The 13,774-nt window shown below is 48.7% G+C and overlaps 1 protein-coding gene across 1 annotated transcript in view; it reads right to left on the bottom strand.

Annotated features, from left to right (window-relative positions):
- Nucleotides 1–5,275: 5,275 nt before the first annotated feature.
- The window catches only part of gdap2 (ganglioside induced differentiation associated protein 2), a 39,877-nt gene continuing 31,378 nt past the window's right edge, over nucleotides 5,276–13,774 (bottom strand). The window contains exons 12-14 of the mRNA XM_080536116.1: nucleotides 10,162–10,216; nucleotides 9,448–9,591; nucleotides 5,276–7,282 (exon numbers count right to left, since the gene is read on the bottom strand). Of these exons, the coding sequence (XP_080392242.1) occupies nucleotides 7,238–7,282; nucleotides 9,448–9,591; nucleotides 10,162–10,216 (244 nt within the window). The 3' untranslated portion in view covers nucleotides 5,276–7,237. The remainder of the gene's footprint in view (nucleotides 7,283–9,447; nucleotides 9,592–10,161; nucleotides 10,217–13,774) is intronic.

Raw genomic sequence — 13,774 nt, 5'->3', positions numbered from 1 at the left:
GCAGAGACGACAGACGAAGGAGATGGAAAAAGTGTGTGAAACACCTGTTCAACCCTCCATTATCTCTATCTATCTCTCTCGCTCTCTCTCTCCCTCTCTCTCTCTCTCTCTCTCTCTCTCTCTCTCTCTCTCTCTCTCTCTCTCTCTCCCTCTCTCTCTCTCTCTCTCTCTCTCTCTCCCTCTCTCTCCCTCTCCGTCCCTCTCCCTCTCTCTCCCTCCCTCTCTCTCCCTCTCCTCTGTTCTTCTTACCGTAGCGCTGCCTGGGCCACAGTAGAAAGATTTTTATTTTCCATACTAAAAGTATATTAATATCTTTGGCCACAAACAGAAAACATCGGCATTTCTGTATATGGCCAATAATGAAATTATGTAAGCTAAGAGAAAAGACAAGAACTGGGCTTGGAATCAGAACTGGCTCAAAAGTCACTGACTGTCAACACAGAGCTAACACCATTTCGGAGGATTTCCCAATAGCTATCACATATCAATCACTGCAGCTGACAACATCTCACTCACTCACTCACTCACTCACACTTACAGTCTCACACACACACACACTCTCGCACGTACACACACACTCACACACTCACACACAGTCACGTACACACACACACACACACACACACAATTGATAATTGAACCTTTTATTGTCACATTTCCCAACTCAAAAAATGCTCTGCATGTTGCCCAGAATGTGAGAGCTCAATTTCAGAGCACTACTACTAATGTTCCGTCTCTGGGGCTGTTCAGATATGACACAATACATAAAATGATGAACTGAGTCACTAACATTGCTGAGCCTCAGGTAACGGAGGTGGCCAGGTAACCCAGTAAACTGAAGAGTCCAAAAGACGTCCTCAGGGAAGCCGGGAATGTGGGTTCTTCAGATGATGTCTCTGTCCATCATGTCTCTGTCCATCATGTCTCTGCCATACACAGTGAGCAGCCCCCCTGTGGGAGGGGACGGCCACAGGCTCTGGGGGGCTGTGGAAACACCGCAGGGAAGAGGCTGGGGCGGTCCACAAAGTCAGCGCAGACTTCAAGGTAGCAGGGAAAGACGCTGCACGCAGCCACTCCTCGCTGTGGTTCTCCCTCTGTAGTATTTTTACCTTCTGAAAGGATGGCTCGGACTGGTGACATCAAGAAAGGTTCTTTATATACAATCTGCAGGTCACTCACTTCTGATCACTTTCTATAAAACGAGCTATTAGATAATTCGCTTTCTATTCAACGTACAATTTTGCATTTCTCAAAAACAAACTGTCAACTTATATCACGTCTTGCATACAAGGCATTCTAGAACCTTGACGATAAATAATAACATAACTGTCAATCAACTATGCAACACATCAATCAATCTCCTTTCAACTGTCAATCAATCATGTAACATATTAATCAATCTCCTTTCAACTGTCAATCAATCATGTAACATATTAATCAATCATGTAACCTATAAAGTATGTATAACGTATGTCACATGCATACCTTTGTAAAAAAAAAAGACACGACACGTATCGAATTATCTTCCATGTAAATACGTTACATTACACATGTTTCATCATCGGAATACAGTTATTGATAAAAGTCATATAGAATTACTACATTGGCCTCCTATATGATTAAGAACTCACATAATGCGTGTCAGGATGACGCGGGACTCCCCACGGAGAGGGGCAGGCTGAGCTGGTCCAGGGTGGTCCTACTTCTTCGGCGTATGGGTTGTTGTTTCCTCTCCACTCCACCAGGCTCGGGGCCGAGGGGCTACCCTTTTACCACCCCGAGACCTGGTTGAGGGGCTACCCTTTTACCACCCCGAGACCTGGTTGAGGGGCTACCCTTTTACCACCCCGAGACCTGGTTGAGGGGCTCACCCGGGCTATATTTCTGGATGGTCCTACTGGTTGACAGGTGAGTGGGTTTTAGCAACCTGGGGAGTTGCACCGAAGGGTCTCTGTGACCAGTAGGTAGTACCTATCAATGTCCAGGACCTGCCCTTGCCAGTTTGTGGATTCTGTATCCTGTCAGCTGCCTCAAACAGACTGGGCAGCACACCCTGACCTTCCACTAATGACAGGGCATCCATACCAGGAGCATTGTGGGTGAAAAAGCGCTCTGGTGTCGGGGCCTGGTGGTTATAGATGAGCGCTGGTGGCTCGTACCACAGCTTCAGGTTCCTGGCGCAGCAGCCTCTGGTTGTGCCACAGAGGAGCGGATGAAATCCATCTCTGGTCCTGCTGGGGGATGGTCTTCTTCATCTTTGAAGGCAGCCAGAAGGAAGCAGCCATCGGACCAAGAAAAGTAGGGACAGCAGGACCAAGGAGAGGACCAGGAGGGACAGCAGGACTAGGAGGGGCAGCAGGACCAGGAGAGGACCAGGAGGGACAGCAGGACCAGGAAAGACAGGAGGACAAGGAGGGACAGCAGGACCAGGAAAGACAGGAGGACAAGGAGGGACAGCAGGACCAGCAGGACAAGGAGGGACAGCAGGACAAGGAGGGACAGCAGGACAAGGAGAGGACCAGGAGGGACAGCAGGACAAGGAGAGGACCAGGAGGGACAGCAGGACCAGGAGGGACAGCAGGACCAGGAGGGGCAGCAGGACCAGGAGGGGCAGCAGGACCAGGAGGGACAGCAGGACCAGGAGGGGCAGGAGGACCAGGAGGGGCAGGAGGACCAGGAGGGGCAGCAGGACCAGGAGGGGCAGGAGGACCAGGAGGGGCAGGAGGACCAGGAGGGGCAGCAGGACCAGGAGGGGCAGCAGGACCAGGAGGGGCAGGAGGACCAGGAGGGGCAGGAGGACCAGCAGGGGCAGGAGGACCAGGAGGACCAGGAGGGGCAGGAGGACCAGGAGGGGCAGCAGGACCAGGAGGGGCAGCAGGACCAGGAGGGACAGCAGGACCAGGAGGGGCAGGAGGACCAGGAGGGGCAGGAGGACCAGGAGGGGCAGCAGGACCAGGAGGGGCAGCAGGACCAGGAGGGGCAGCAGGACCAGGAGGGACAGCAGGACCAGGAGGGGCAGGAGGACTAGGAGGGACAGCAGGACCAGGAGGGACAGCAGGACCAGGAGGGGCAGGAGGACCAGGAGGGGCAGGAGGACCAGGAGGGGCAGCAGGACCAGGAGGGGCAGGAGGACCAGGAGGACCAGGAGGGGCAGGAGGACCAGGAGGGGCAGCAGGACCAGGAGAGACAGCAGGACCAGGAGGGACAGCAGGACCAGGAGGGGCAGCAGGACCAGGAGGGGCAGCAGGACCAGGAGAGACAGCAGGACCAGTGGTTGGGGAAACCACCCACATCGGACTCATCCTTAAAAAAAAAAAAAAGCATACCTTTTAGAATATTTGGCACATACAGGAAATTGCATTTGCAATAATAATAATAGTTCTATATCATATCATAGTTATTTCACACAGACAGACAGACACACACATACACATCAAAAGGAGAGCACTTACTTACAGAGGCACTTGCAGGGCTGGCAGTAGCCTGAGAGGTCCTCACAGACGCCGTAGCAGAGGGGGATGGAGGCAGAGAGGAAGGGGAGATGTTCTGAATAGAGGTGGAGGCAGTGCTGGAGGGGGACTTGGATACAGGCGAATGGGTCCTCACAGAGGCCATAGCAGGCCTGGAGGGGGGCTGGGAGATAGGGGGGGTTGTGGTCCTCACAGAGGCCATAGCACTGCTGGCAGGACCAGTGGAGGTAGTAGCAGGGCTGGACAGAGTCTGGGGGACTCTGTGGCCCACCAAACAGCCATGTCTGGCCATGTGCCTGCGCTGGACATTTCTCAATCTGTAACCAAATGGAACGCTCAATTTCCTTGCATATACAATCTAGCCTCTGTGTGTTCACTCTGAAGTTGGCACAGACAAACATTACCTTCTGGTAGAGGGTATATAGTTGGGGGCCTTAGGGCTATATGAGGCTATGTTCATGCTAATTTGTGCAAAAGCACCAGATTTGGCCCAGATGTAGCTCAGAGTTATGCTCTAATGATTTAGCCAGGGCGCCCGAGCCAACGACCACCGGGGTCGCCATGGCGGCCAAATCAATATGGCCGCCCTCTGAAAAAGGTTTTGGCTATAACTTTTGAACCAAATGAACTAGAAATGCAAGCCTGGTGTCTATTTTATGTTTTATGACTATTAGAAACACATTGGAATGCTTATATTTATGATTGGGTGTGTGGATTTGGTTGGTCGCCATCTGAGGCCAACAAGAGGAAGAATGTCAATCTAACTGTCAAGTCTGCAGTAGCAATAATTTTTAATAGGCACTACATTTTATAAACACTGTTATATCTGTCTGTTTTTATTGTATTGTAACGATCCTGTATGAGGCCCGTTAACAGCTCCACCAAGCGAGTTAACACTCGAGTAATCTCTGTTGGTGTTGAGGTTAGCGCGGCCGGCGGTTATGCGGGAGGTCGGGGTTCGACTCCCGCATGGGGCGAGTTACACTACCAGTTCACGTTGCATCGGAGAGGCGTGTCCACGTGAGGGACTTGACATAGTGAAGCGTGAGGGGTAGTGGTGGTCTAGTGGATAGTGAGTTGGACTTGTGATCGGAAGGTTGTGAGTTCAAATCCCGCCTGAAGCCACACCACTACTAGTGTGCCCGCGGCCGTCGGTTATGTGGGAGGTCGGGGTTCGACTCCCGCATGGGGCGAGTTACACTAGAAGATTCCCGTTCGCTACAGTATGTATGTGACCTATGTGGATAACGTATTCATGAACTGCACAAAGCCTGTCAAAGGAGAATTTCTGTCACTCTGTGACAGACAATAAAGCAATCTTGAATCTTGAATCTTGAATAGTCTGTTCAGGGTGGGGAAGAAAGTGCAAGAGGGGGAAGAAGAAAAGGGAGAAAAAGAGGGAAAAGAAAAGGAAGAGAGAGAAATTGAGGCTTCTTTTCCATTATCTACATGTTTAATAGTCTCAATGTATTCTAAACAATTAATGCACAATAAAAAATGTGGCCTTTGCCATTTTTGTATGGGGGGGGGGGGAGAATGGATCCGAAGGTCACCGGTTCAAATCCCACCAGAAACAAGAAAAACTAAAAATGTCGGTTAGGTTAAAAAGTGTTGTTTTGTAGCGCCACCACTACCAAATGGAATGAGGAATGGTATTAAAACAACAAGTTTGACACCGTTCCCCCATTCGGTTCCATGCACTCGAGCCATTCTGCCAGAGACTTCATTCATCCAGCCAGCCAACACAAGTAAACAGCTGTAAATAAAAAGCATTTAATAAAATCAACAGGAGTTTTAATGGAGCATAGGAAAACTTCAAGAAGAGACTGCATTTCTTTAATCAATCGCTGTAACCAGAACCTCATCAGAAACACATTCAGAGAGACAAACTGTCCCAATCCATTAGACTGAAATCAAACAGACAGTTGCTGTGATTGAAATTTGGCTCATAAAAAAATAATACAAAAAATACATAATTCAGACATGTCTTTTGTGTGCTGTATGTAAACCATGTGGAGACTAGATTAATGTGACTTTAACGACTCGTTAAACATTATTGTGATGTCCAAAAAAACAAGAATGCTTGCGAACACTTCATGAAACATATCTCAAAGTTATCCTCTAAGATCTAAGACTTGGATGCTTGAAAAGAAAGGTTGACATATCGTAGGATCATTGTGTTTCATTTGAAGAGGAACTGATACAGACAGTATGGGCCCTATTATGCACTTCATCAATAAGACGAGGCGGTAGATCTAAACTTACTACTTGCTGTAGTTACTACTTGCTGTAGTGGGCGCCTAAAACCCGGCGCTAAGCAAAGAAATTAGTCATGGGTGTGTTTTGGGCGTCTTCTCAATCAACCCAATCAGCGTGCCAGGTGCCATTCCCTTTAAGAACCGGCTGCGTTGAGTCATTAGCGCTATGCTATTATGGAAGTCCTGAGAAGGAGGTCAGCGCGCTTCTCTGCCTCTCCCTTCTGAAATAAAGCATTTATACTGTGACCGTAATTGACGTCTTGCCGTGGAGCCACGTGCGTGTTCATGTGTGCCCACATGCATGCGCAAACCGCGGAGGCGCGCTCGTGTTTCAAAACGTGCATGAAGTCTAAACTTAAGAACTTTTCAAACCACTTCTTAGCGATAGGAGCAAAGTCAGATCGCATAATAGCAGGGGCGCCTAGTGCACTTCATTAACATATGAACACTCCCACAATGAGCAATATATGCACGGGAGTTTTACGTCTTATGTGTGGGCGCCTATCGACACCTGCATAATAGCAGTAGCGCGTATGAAGCGCATAATAAGGGTGCCGGTAGGTCTTAACCTGGCGGTGCGTCTTAATTAACACTTAAGACGGCAAGTTAAGAAGTGCATAATAGGGCCCTATGTGTTTGAAGACACTCAGATCAGGTAGGACTTGATAGTGTCAGGCTCAGGGTACACACCTGGTGAATGTTTGAGGGAGAAACATTGGGCAAACAGTTTGTGATTCAGAACATAAACATAACCTTCCCAAAAAAACGACCAGAACATTTTCGTTCCAGAAAATTAAAAACTTGAACTGAGTGATTTCAAACAAACAAAAAAAAAAATCCATTGACTGGTAAAGAGCGAAACAGCATGTTGAGTTCCTTTGTGTAACGGGTGGGTGGTTCATTCAGTAAACACACAGGCGCACACACACACACACACACACACACACACAGGCAGGCACACACACAGGCACGCACACAGGCACACGCGCACGCACACACACAGGCGCACGCACACACACACAGGCGCACACACACACACACACACACACACACACACACACACACACACACACACACACACACACACACACAGGATGGGGAGGGAGGGTGGGTTTAAGACAGTCGAGCGGTGGATCAGGGGATAGTGTCCGTTCACAGAGGCTCTGCCATTGGGTGAGAGAGCTGTCCGTCATCTGATTGTGTCCACACTGCAGCCAATACAAAAAAAGGGTCATGGTCTTGGGTTGCTCAGCCTCCAGCCTCCTCAGTGTCTTGGTGTCCATGACAACAAGCATCCTGCCCCTGATTGGCTCCCAGGGAGAGTTCACCGACCAATGACCAATGTCAACAACACCCATACGGAGTCTGTGATTGGCTCGTTGTATTGGCCAGGGGGGGCGGGGTGATCAGGTCAGAACTAGGAAGTGACCACGGTGGCAGTCATGTTAAGGTGTATTGAGTCCTCAACCTTTGGCCTCAGCGACGACAGTTCTGATTGGCCTGCTGCTCTCACAGGCTGGAGGAGTGGGAGGGGTGGTGAGGTGGTGTGTTAGTCTGAAACACAAGGACACACACACAAACACACACACACACACACACACACACACACACACACACACACACACACACACACACACACACATATTTCAGCACCAGTTAGAGGGTGAACCAACAGCTGTTTATGATCCAGTACAGAGTAACAGTCTGTATTCAGCTGTCATGCTCTTAACAGTTCACACCTGTACTTCTCTCACACTGTTTTGTGTGTGTGTGTGTGTGTGTGTGTGTGTGTGTGTGTGTTGGGTGTGTGTACGCCTCTTTCACCACCATGCCACCTGAGCAGGCCAGACATGGCCACAGTGCTGTGGTTATGTCACCTGTTATCACCGACACAAAATGCCTAAAACGCCTCAGTTTTAAGCAGGCTGCAGATAGAGCTCTCTATCCCACAAACTCACATGTTATCAAACAATACCGCTCCCATATTATACACAAACACGCTGTTCGATACCATCCCTGATTCCATTCCATGCTTTTACGACGAGCCCCGTCCTCCGATTTCTACCTCCGCCAGCCTCCTCTGCCATGTCTTCAAACATCCACCTCCTCCCAAACCCAAACCCACATCTGAGCCCAACTCAACAGCACTAATCAGGCAGAACTCAACCCCCACACAGACACAAAGCCCCAGGCAAACAAGAACCAGAGCTTCTGCTTAATGGCGCTTGGTCGTTTACAAATAAACCATGAATCAACTTGACTCATTTGCTAGTTTTGGGGAGTAATCTGGAGCGTGTGTGTATGTGTGCGTGCGTGTGTGTGTGCGTCATATTTCAGCACCAGTCAGAGATGAAACAAGGCACTTAAAAGAGCTATTGTGTTCCTCTCATTCCTGCACAGGCCTGGTTAAGCTCTCTCTCAGATTCTCTCTGATAATAGGGGAAGACTAATGGAGCTTTGAGGAGAACTCAGACCTTAAGTGATGGAGCTCCCTCTCTCTCCCCCTCCCTCCCCCTCCTTCTCTCTCCCCCTCCCTCCCCCTCCTTCTCTCTCCCCCTCTCTCCCCCTCCCTCCCTCCCTCCCCCTCCTCCCCCTCCACTGTGATTCCTGAGTCCACGTCTCAGCGGGTTATTTATAGTCAGAAGCCTGAAAGTCCCTCTCCAGCCATCCAACCACAATTACAAACTAACAGCTATATTCATCACGTTTAATGGCACCTTATGAAATAACGCTGAGTCACCTGAGAATAACCCAGCTGTGAGGAAGCAGACAGGCATCAAACTACATAATGTTTGGAAGTCAAAACTGGCGCTTTTGAGTCACACGATATTGCAACAACAAACGGAGCAGATTAACATCAACATTTCAACAAGTTCCTCAAACGTCAGCAGCAGGCTATTATATGTGCTCTAAAGTAGGCCATTTGCAGAATATGGCAGAAGATAAGAAAAATAAATAAAAGGGTCCAAAAATTCTCTAATATGGAAAAATGGAAAATAACAACACACTTAAAAACAAACGGCCATGACTGAAAGAGGAAAACCTCCTTGCGGACCTCAGGTCATGTTTGGGTGAAGGTCTTTTACCTGGTGGACAACTGTTAGAGGCTGCAGCTTGTGGACTGCCTTGAGGTACTGCTTCATGATGTGTGTCTTTCACAGCCTAGTGGTGTGTGTGTGTGTGTGTGTGTGTGTGTGTGTGTGTGTGTGTGTGTGTGTGTGTGTGTGTGTGTGTGTGTGTGTGTGTGTGTTTGTGTGTTTGTGTGTGTGTGTGTGTGTGTGTGTGTGTGTGCGTAGTGGCACAAGCTGGGAGCTGTGTTCCGTATCAGTAGTTATCGTACAGTTGGGCGATGGTGGGTGTGTTTCAAGTTCAAGTTTCAAGTTTTATTGTTCCTCTCACATTACACAAGTGTAAGAGAGTAAAATTCCAAGGCTTCGGTTCCTCGCGTTGCAGCACAATAGACAATAAGGCGCTTGGTAAGATAAGTCAAGATAAATAAAAATGACAATAGTTCCAAGACGTAAGCGAGACAATAGGTGACAAGTGACACAATTGTGGGAGACAATGGCTGACTCACCTGAGAATAGCCCAGATATGAGGAACTGTGCCTGCGTGTTTGCGTCAGGTGTGTGTGTGTGTGTGTGTGTGTGTGTGAGTGTGTGAGTGTGTGAGTGTGTGAGTGTGTGTGTGAGTGTGTGTGTGTGTGTGTGTGTCCTCACCCTAGCGTCGTACTCCAGTACGAAGGGAGGGATGTCGATCTGTTCGGGCCGGATGCAGCTGAAGAGCTGCTGCAGGTTGTCAACATGGTGGACTTTGTCCTTCATCCCCGACACACTGAACGTGGTGAAGAACCAGGTGGACACCTGAAACAGAGACAAGGAGGAGGAGGGCCACGTATGAAACAGGAGGTAAGTAAGTAAGTAAGTAAGTAAGTAAAGCTTTATTTATATAGCGCCTTTCGTACATGAACGAACAGGACTGAACACTGGTGATAGTGAACACAGCCATGTATGAAACAGGACTGAACACTGGTGATAGTGAACACAGCCATGTATGAAACAGTGCTGAACACTGGTGATAGTGAACACAACCACGTATGAAACAGGACTGAACACTGGTGATAGTGAACACAGCCACGTATGAAACAGAGCTGAACACTGGTGATAGTGAACACAGCCACGTATGAAACAGGACTAGTAGTGGAAACAGGCCTGAACGCTGGTGATAGTGAACACAGCCACGTATGAAACAGGACTGAACACTGGTGATAGTGAACACAACCACGTATGAAACAGGACTGAACGCTGGTGATGGTGAACACAGCCACGTATGAAACAGAGCTGAACACTGGTGATAGTGAACACAGCCATGTATGAAACAGTAAGTAAGTAAAGCTTTATTTATATAGCGCCTTTCGTACAGTAAAATCTTACCTTAGAGCGAAACGTCGGGTGTACAAAGTAGAAGGCCCTCAAATTCTTCTTAAACCTGAAAAAAAAAACACAACCAAGTCCCACCACTCGATCAATAAACGGCGTTACCATGACTTCAGTTTTTTTCCGAATACAGAGAGACAACAACAAACCATATATCAAAAAGGGATAGAAAAACAAAACTGGAACAGAAAGAATGCAGAAAGGGTGCATTTTTAAAGAGCGACCCAACAGCTCGGAGGCAGCGTCCAAAACACACACACACACACACACACACACACACACACACACTGAGTGCGCTGCAAGGCTGTCCAACAGCATGGAAACATTCAGCGCGAGCATACGCACGCACACACACACAACACACACACATACACAAACACACACACACCACACACACACACACACACACTCACACACACACACACACTCACACACACACACCACACACCACACACTCACACACACACACACACACACACACACCACCACCTCGACCCTTTCCCACGCCGAAAAGGGACAGAGGAGCAGACACAAGCGTCATCATCAACGCCCTTGATAAAGTCGTCAGTGAGGCTGACGACTTTACGACTCCCCAAACAGAGCCTTAGCAAAGCGCAGTCACACCAGCATCACATCAGAAGTCTTCAGTCCATGACGGAGCTTTTCTCTAACACTTCATCAAGCCAAAGTCAAAAGTCACTTTATTGTCCCATCACTGGGAAATTTGTATTGGGCTTACACCCCACAACAGCCAACAGCCAAGAACAACAGACAATACAGCATGTTAAAACACAGACAGAAGGCAGCCCTGATTAAGACAAGAGTGGAAATAAAACGATAAGCAAGATTATGTTCAACATTCATCTGGTGCAGTTTAAAAGTTTAACAGAAACCGGAATAAAAGATTTTAAAAATCTGTTTAATCTAGAGCGGGGGACTCTGAACCTCCTCCCAGAGGGCAGTAGTTCGAACTCTGCATGTAGGACATGAGAGGGATTCGTGAGAATTATATTAGCCTGTCTGAGAGTAGCCTGTTCAAAAATAGACTGCAGGGATGAGTGGCCTTTCACCCCTATGATCTTCCATGCAGTCTGCATCAGTCGGACCAGTTTGGACCTTAGTTGTACAGATAGGTTACCAAACCAAGATGTAATGCCGTATCTGATGAGACTCTCATATCATGTCTACAAGCAGAGACAAAGACCTGACACACTGAATAGTTCCCTGAGTCTGTCATGATGACAGGAACAAACCCAGGACGGGAGAGGAGAGGACAGGAACACCACGCACCTCTCCTCTGGCCAACCCACACAGCAAAACAACCCAGTAAAGCCCTTTTAGAGCCAGACAAAGTTTTGGAGTGTGTCTTGTGGTGTAACTTGGTCTTAGTGGTTAAGTACTTGGGTCTTGTTGTGAACGCCAACACAGACCTCACCACTGAGGCAGATAGCCAAAGTCCCACCGGAGCAGAAAGAGAGAGCTCTTAGTGCTAGCCTAGCATACCCTATTCTATACCAGCTCAGTGGCCGCCTTGCGGTTAGAGTGGGATTGGGGTTGTGAGTTTGATCCCCAGCCAAGTCATACCAAAGAGTATAAAAATGGTACCCGATGCCTCCCTGCTTGGCACTCAGCATTAAGGGTTGCCGAGTAAGACCCTGCGACATACCAGTGTCACGTCCAGGGGGTGTACTTGTACATCAAGCCGCCTCGCGCTACGGAAACAGGAGATCTGCTCCTATGGGCCGTTCGGCTCGAGAACCATCGGTTCTCAAGGCTACTTAGGATTAAACGGACTGACATATATAGCGCCTTATTCCAAAGCGCTTTACAACGGCCTCTCATTCACACACACATTCACACACCAATGGCGGCAAGCTACCATGCAAGGCCCGCTCACTGGGAGCAATTTGGGGTTCAGTATCTTGCCCAAGGACACTTCGACTTGTGGCCAGCCGGGGCTCGAACCGCCGATCTGCCAACCTTGCGATCATTAGACGCCGGCTCTACCTCCTGCGCCACAGCCGCCCCATAGGATACCCTATTGCTCATGAAGGGACAACACGCTACCATCTCTAGTCTCTCAGAAACCTGGTCCCTACAGGAAGGATGACTGTAGAGAGTTGACCTTCAATGTCATTTGACTCCTGGAACCTGGAGCTAAATTAACTTGATAGAAAGCAACAGTCATGGTTAACCTTAAAAGGTTCATGGTTCATGGTTTCCCCGTTATCTCTCCCTCTAATGCCTCTCACGCACACGCACCCACACTTCTCACTCACTGAATGACTAGCTGAAACACTGCTCTGTTGAGAGAGAGGGAGAGAGAGAGAGATAGAGAGAGGGAAAGAGGGAGAGAGAGAGAGAGAGAGAGACCGAGACTATAGTAGTTATAGAGTCGAGGACGGAAGGGGTTCTGGTTGTCATTTTGAGGATGTGGTTTTTACCCGATTGTATGTGTCTGTGTGTTTGTGTCTGTGTGTTTGTGTGTGTGTGTTTGTGTGTGTGTGTATGTGTGTGTGTATAAACAATAGATGCAGCGATCAGTGGTTGACCTCATCAGAGTCTTGAAGCGGAGAGGCAGGCGAGGTTGGCACAGCCATCTTTCATTACTTCTCCCCCCTCAGTCTCTCTGTCTGACAGCTGGAGGAGAGGGAGAGTTCCTAAGGGTTTGATTAAGACGACTCGGCATTTTCTCAAAAATGTGCACATGAAAGTTCATTCCTAAGGTAAGGCGTCTCCGTAAACGAGCACCGACCGTCTCCAGTGATCTCAGGATGTTTAGGAAACATCAGCGTCCCTGGGGGGGATTGCCGTGTCACTCATCCATCCATCCTCCTACGGGAACCCTTCTCCCAAAAAAACGTTGGATCCCGTTCCAAAACCAAAACAAAACCCCCCCCAAAAAAACACACTCTGTAGGTTTACTGAACTGTTCCATCGAAACAAAGGCTAATCTTTTTTTTACCACAAAAAAAAAAAAGCCGAGCGAGACGTCTGCTTGGCGATGTTCTAGCACAAACATCATCTGTTTGGATCGGTTTCCCAACAGTACAGCAGAGAACACGCTGAAGCGTCGGCCAAGCCGGAGAGCGCTCTCTCCCACAGAACTGACAGTTGGAGGGAGGTCATACAGAATCGACAGTTGGGTGGGGATGTCATACGGCTCAGAATGATTTCACGGCAAGACGGTGACAGAACTCAACTGACTCGCCTCAGAACCGGGGGTTCACACTGATTCACACGTTGCCATGGCGATACAACAGTAACCTCCAGTTCGGCTCGATCAACAAAGAAGACATCAAAGAAGAGCTGTCCGTTACGGTACGTTACAACCAGGCCGTCCCCTGATATCTATCTCCACCGGCCACACCCTGCTGCACTCAACAGATGTTGAAGCCTATGAAATCGTCCCGATTTTGGACAGGTTCTCTTGGATATCATCATTATTCGCTCACTAATGGCGCTTTTCCACTACCGGGCCGACCCGGGCCGCATTTGTATCCTACCCGTGCCGTACTTTCAGAAACGCTTCTCCATTATACACCACATACCTGGAGCGACCCGGGACTGTAGGAGGAGTTACGTGTCATAAGAGCACTTCACTTTAATA

The sequence above is a fragment of the Nansenia antarctica genome (genome assembly GCF_963989245.1).
Source record: "Nansenia antarctica genome assembly, chromosome: 7".
Taxonomy (NCBI): Eukaryota; Metazoa; Chordata; class Actinopteri; order Argentiniformes; family Microstomatidae; genus Nansenia; species Nansenia antarctica.
The sequence above is the reverse complement of the archived record's forward strand: the minus strand, read 5'-3'. Positions and strand labels throughout refer to the sequence as shown.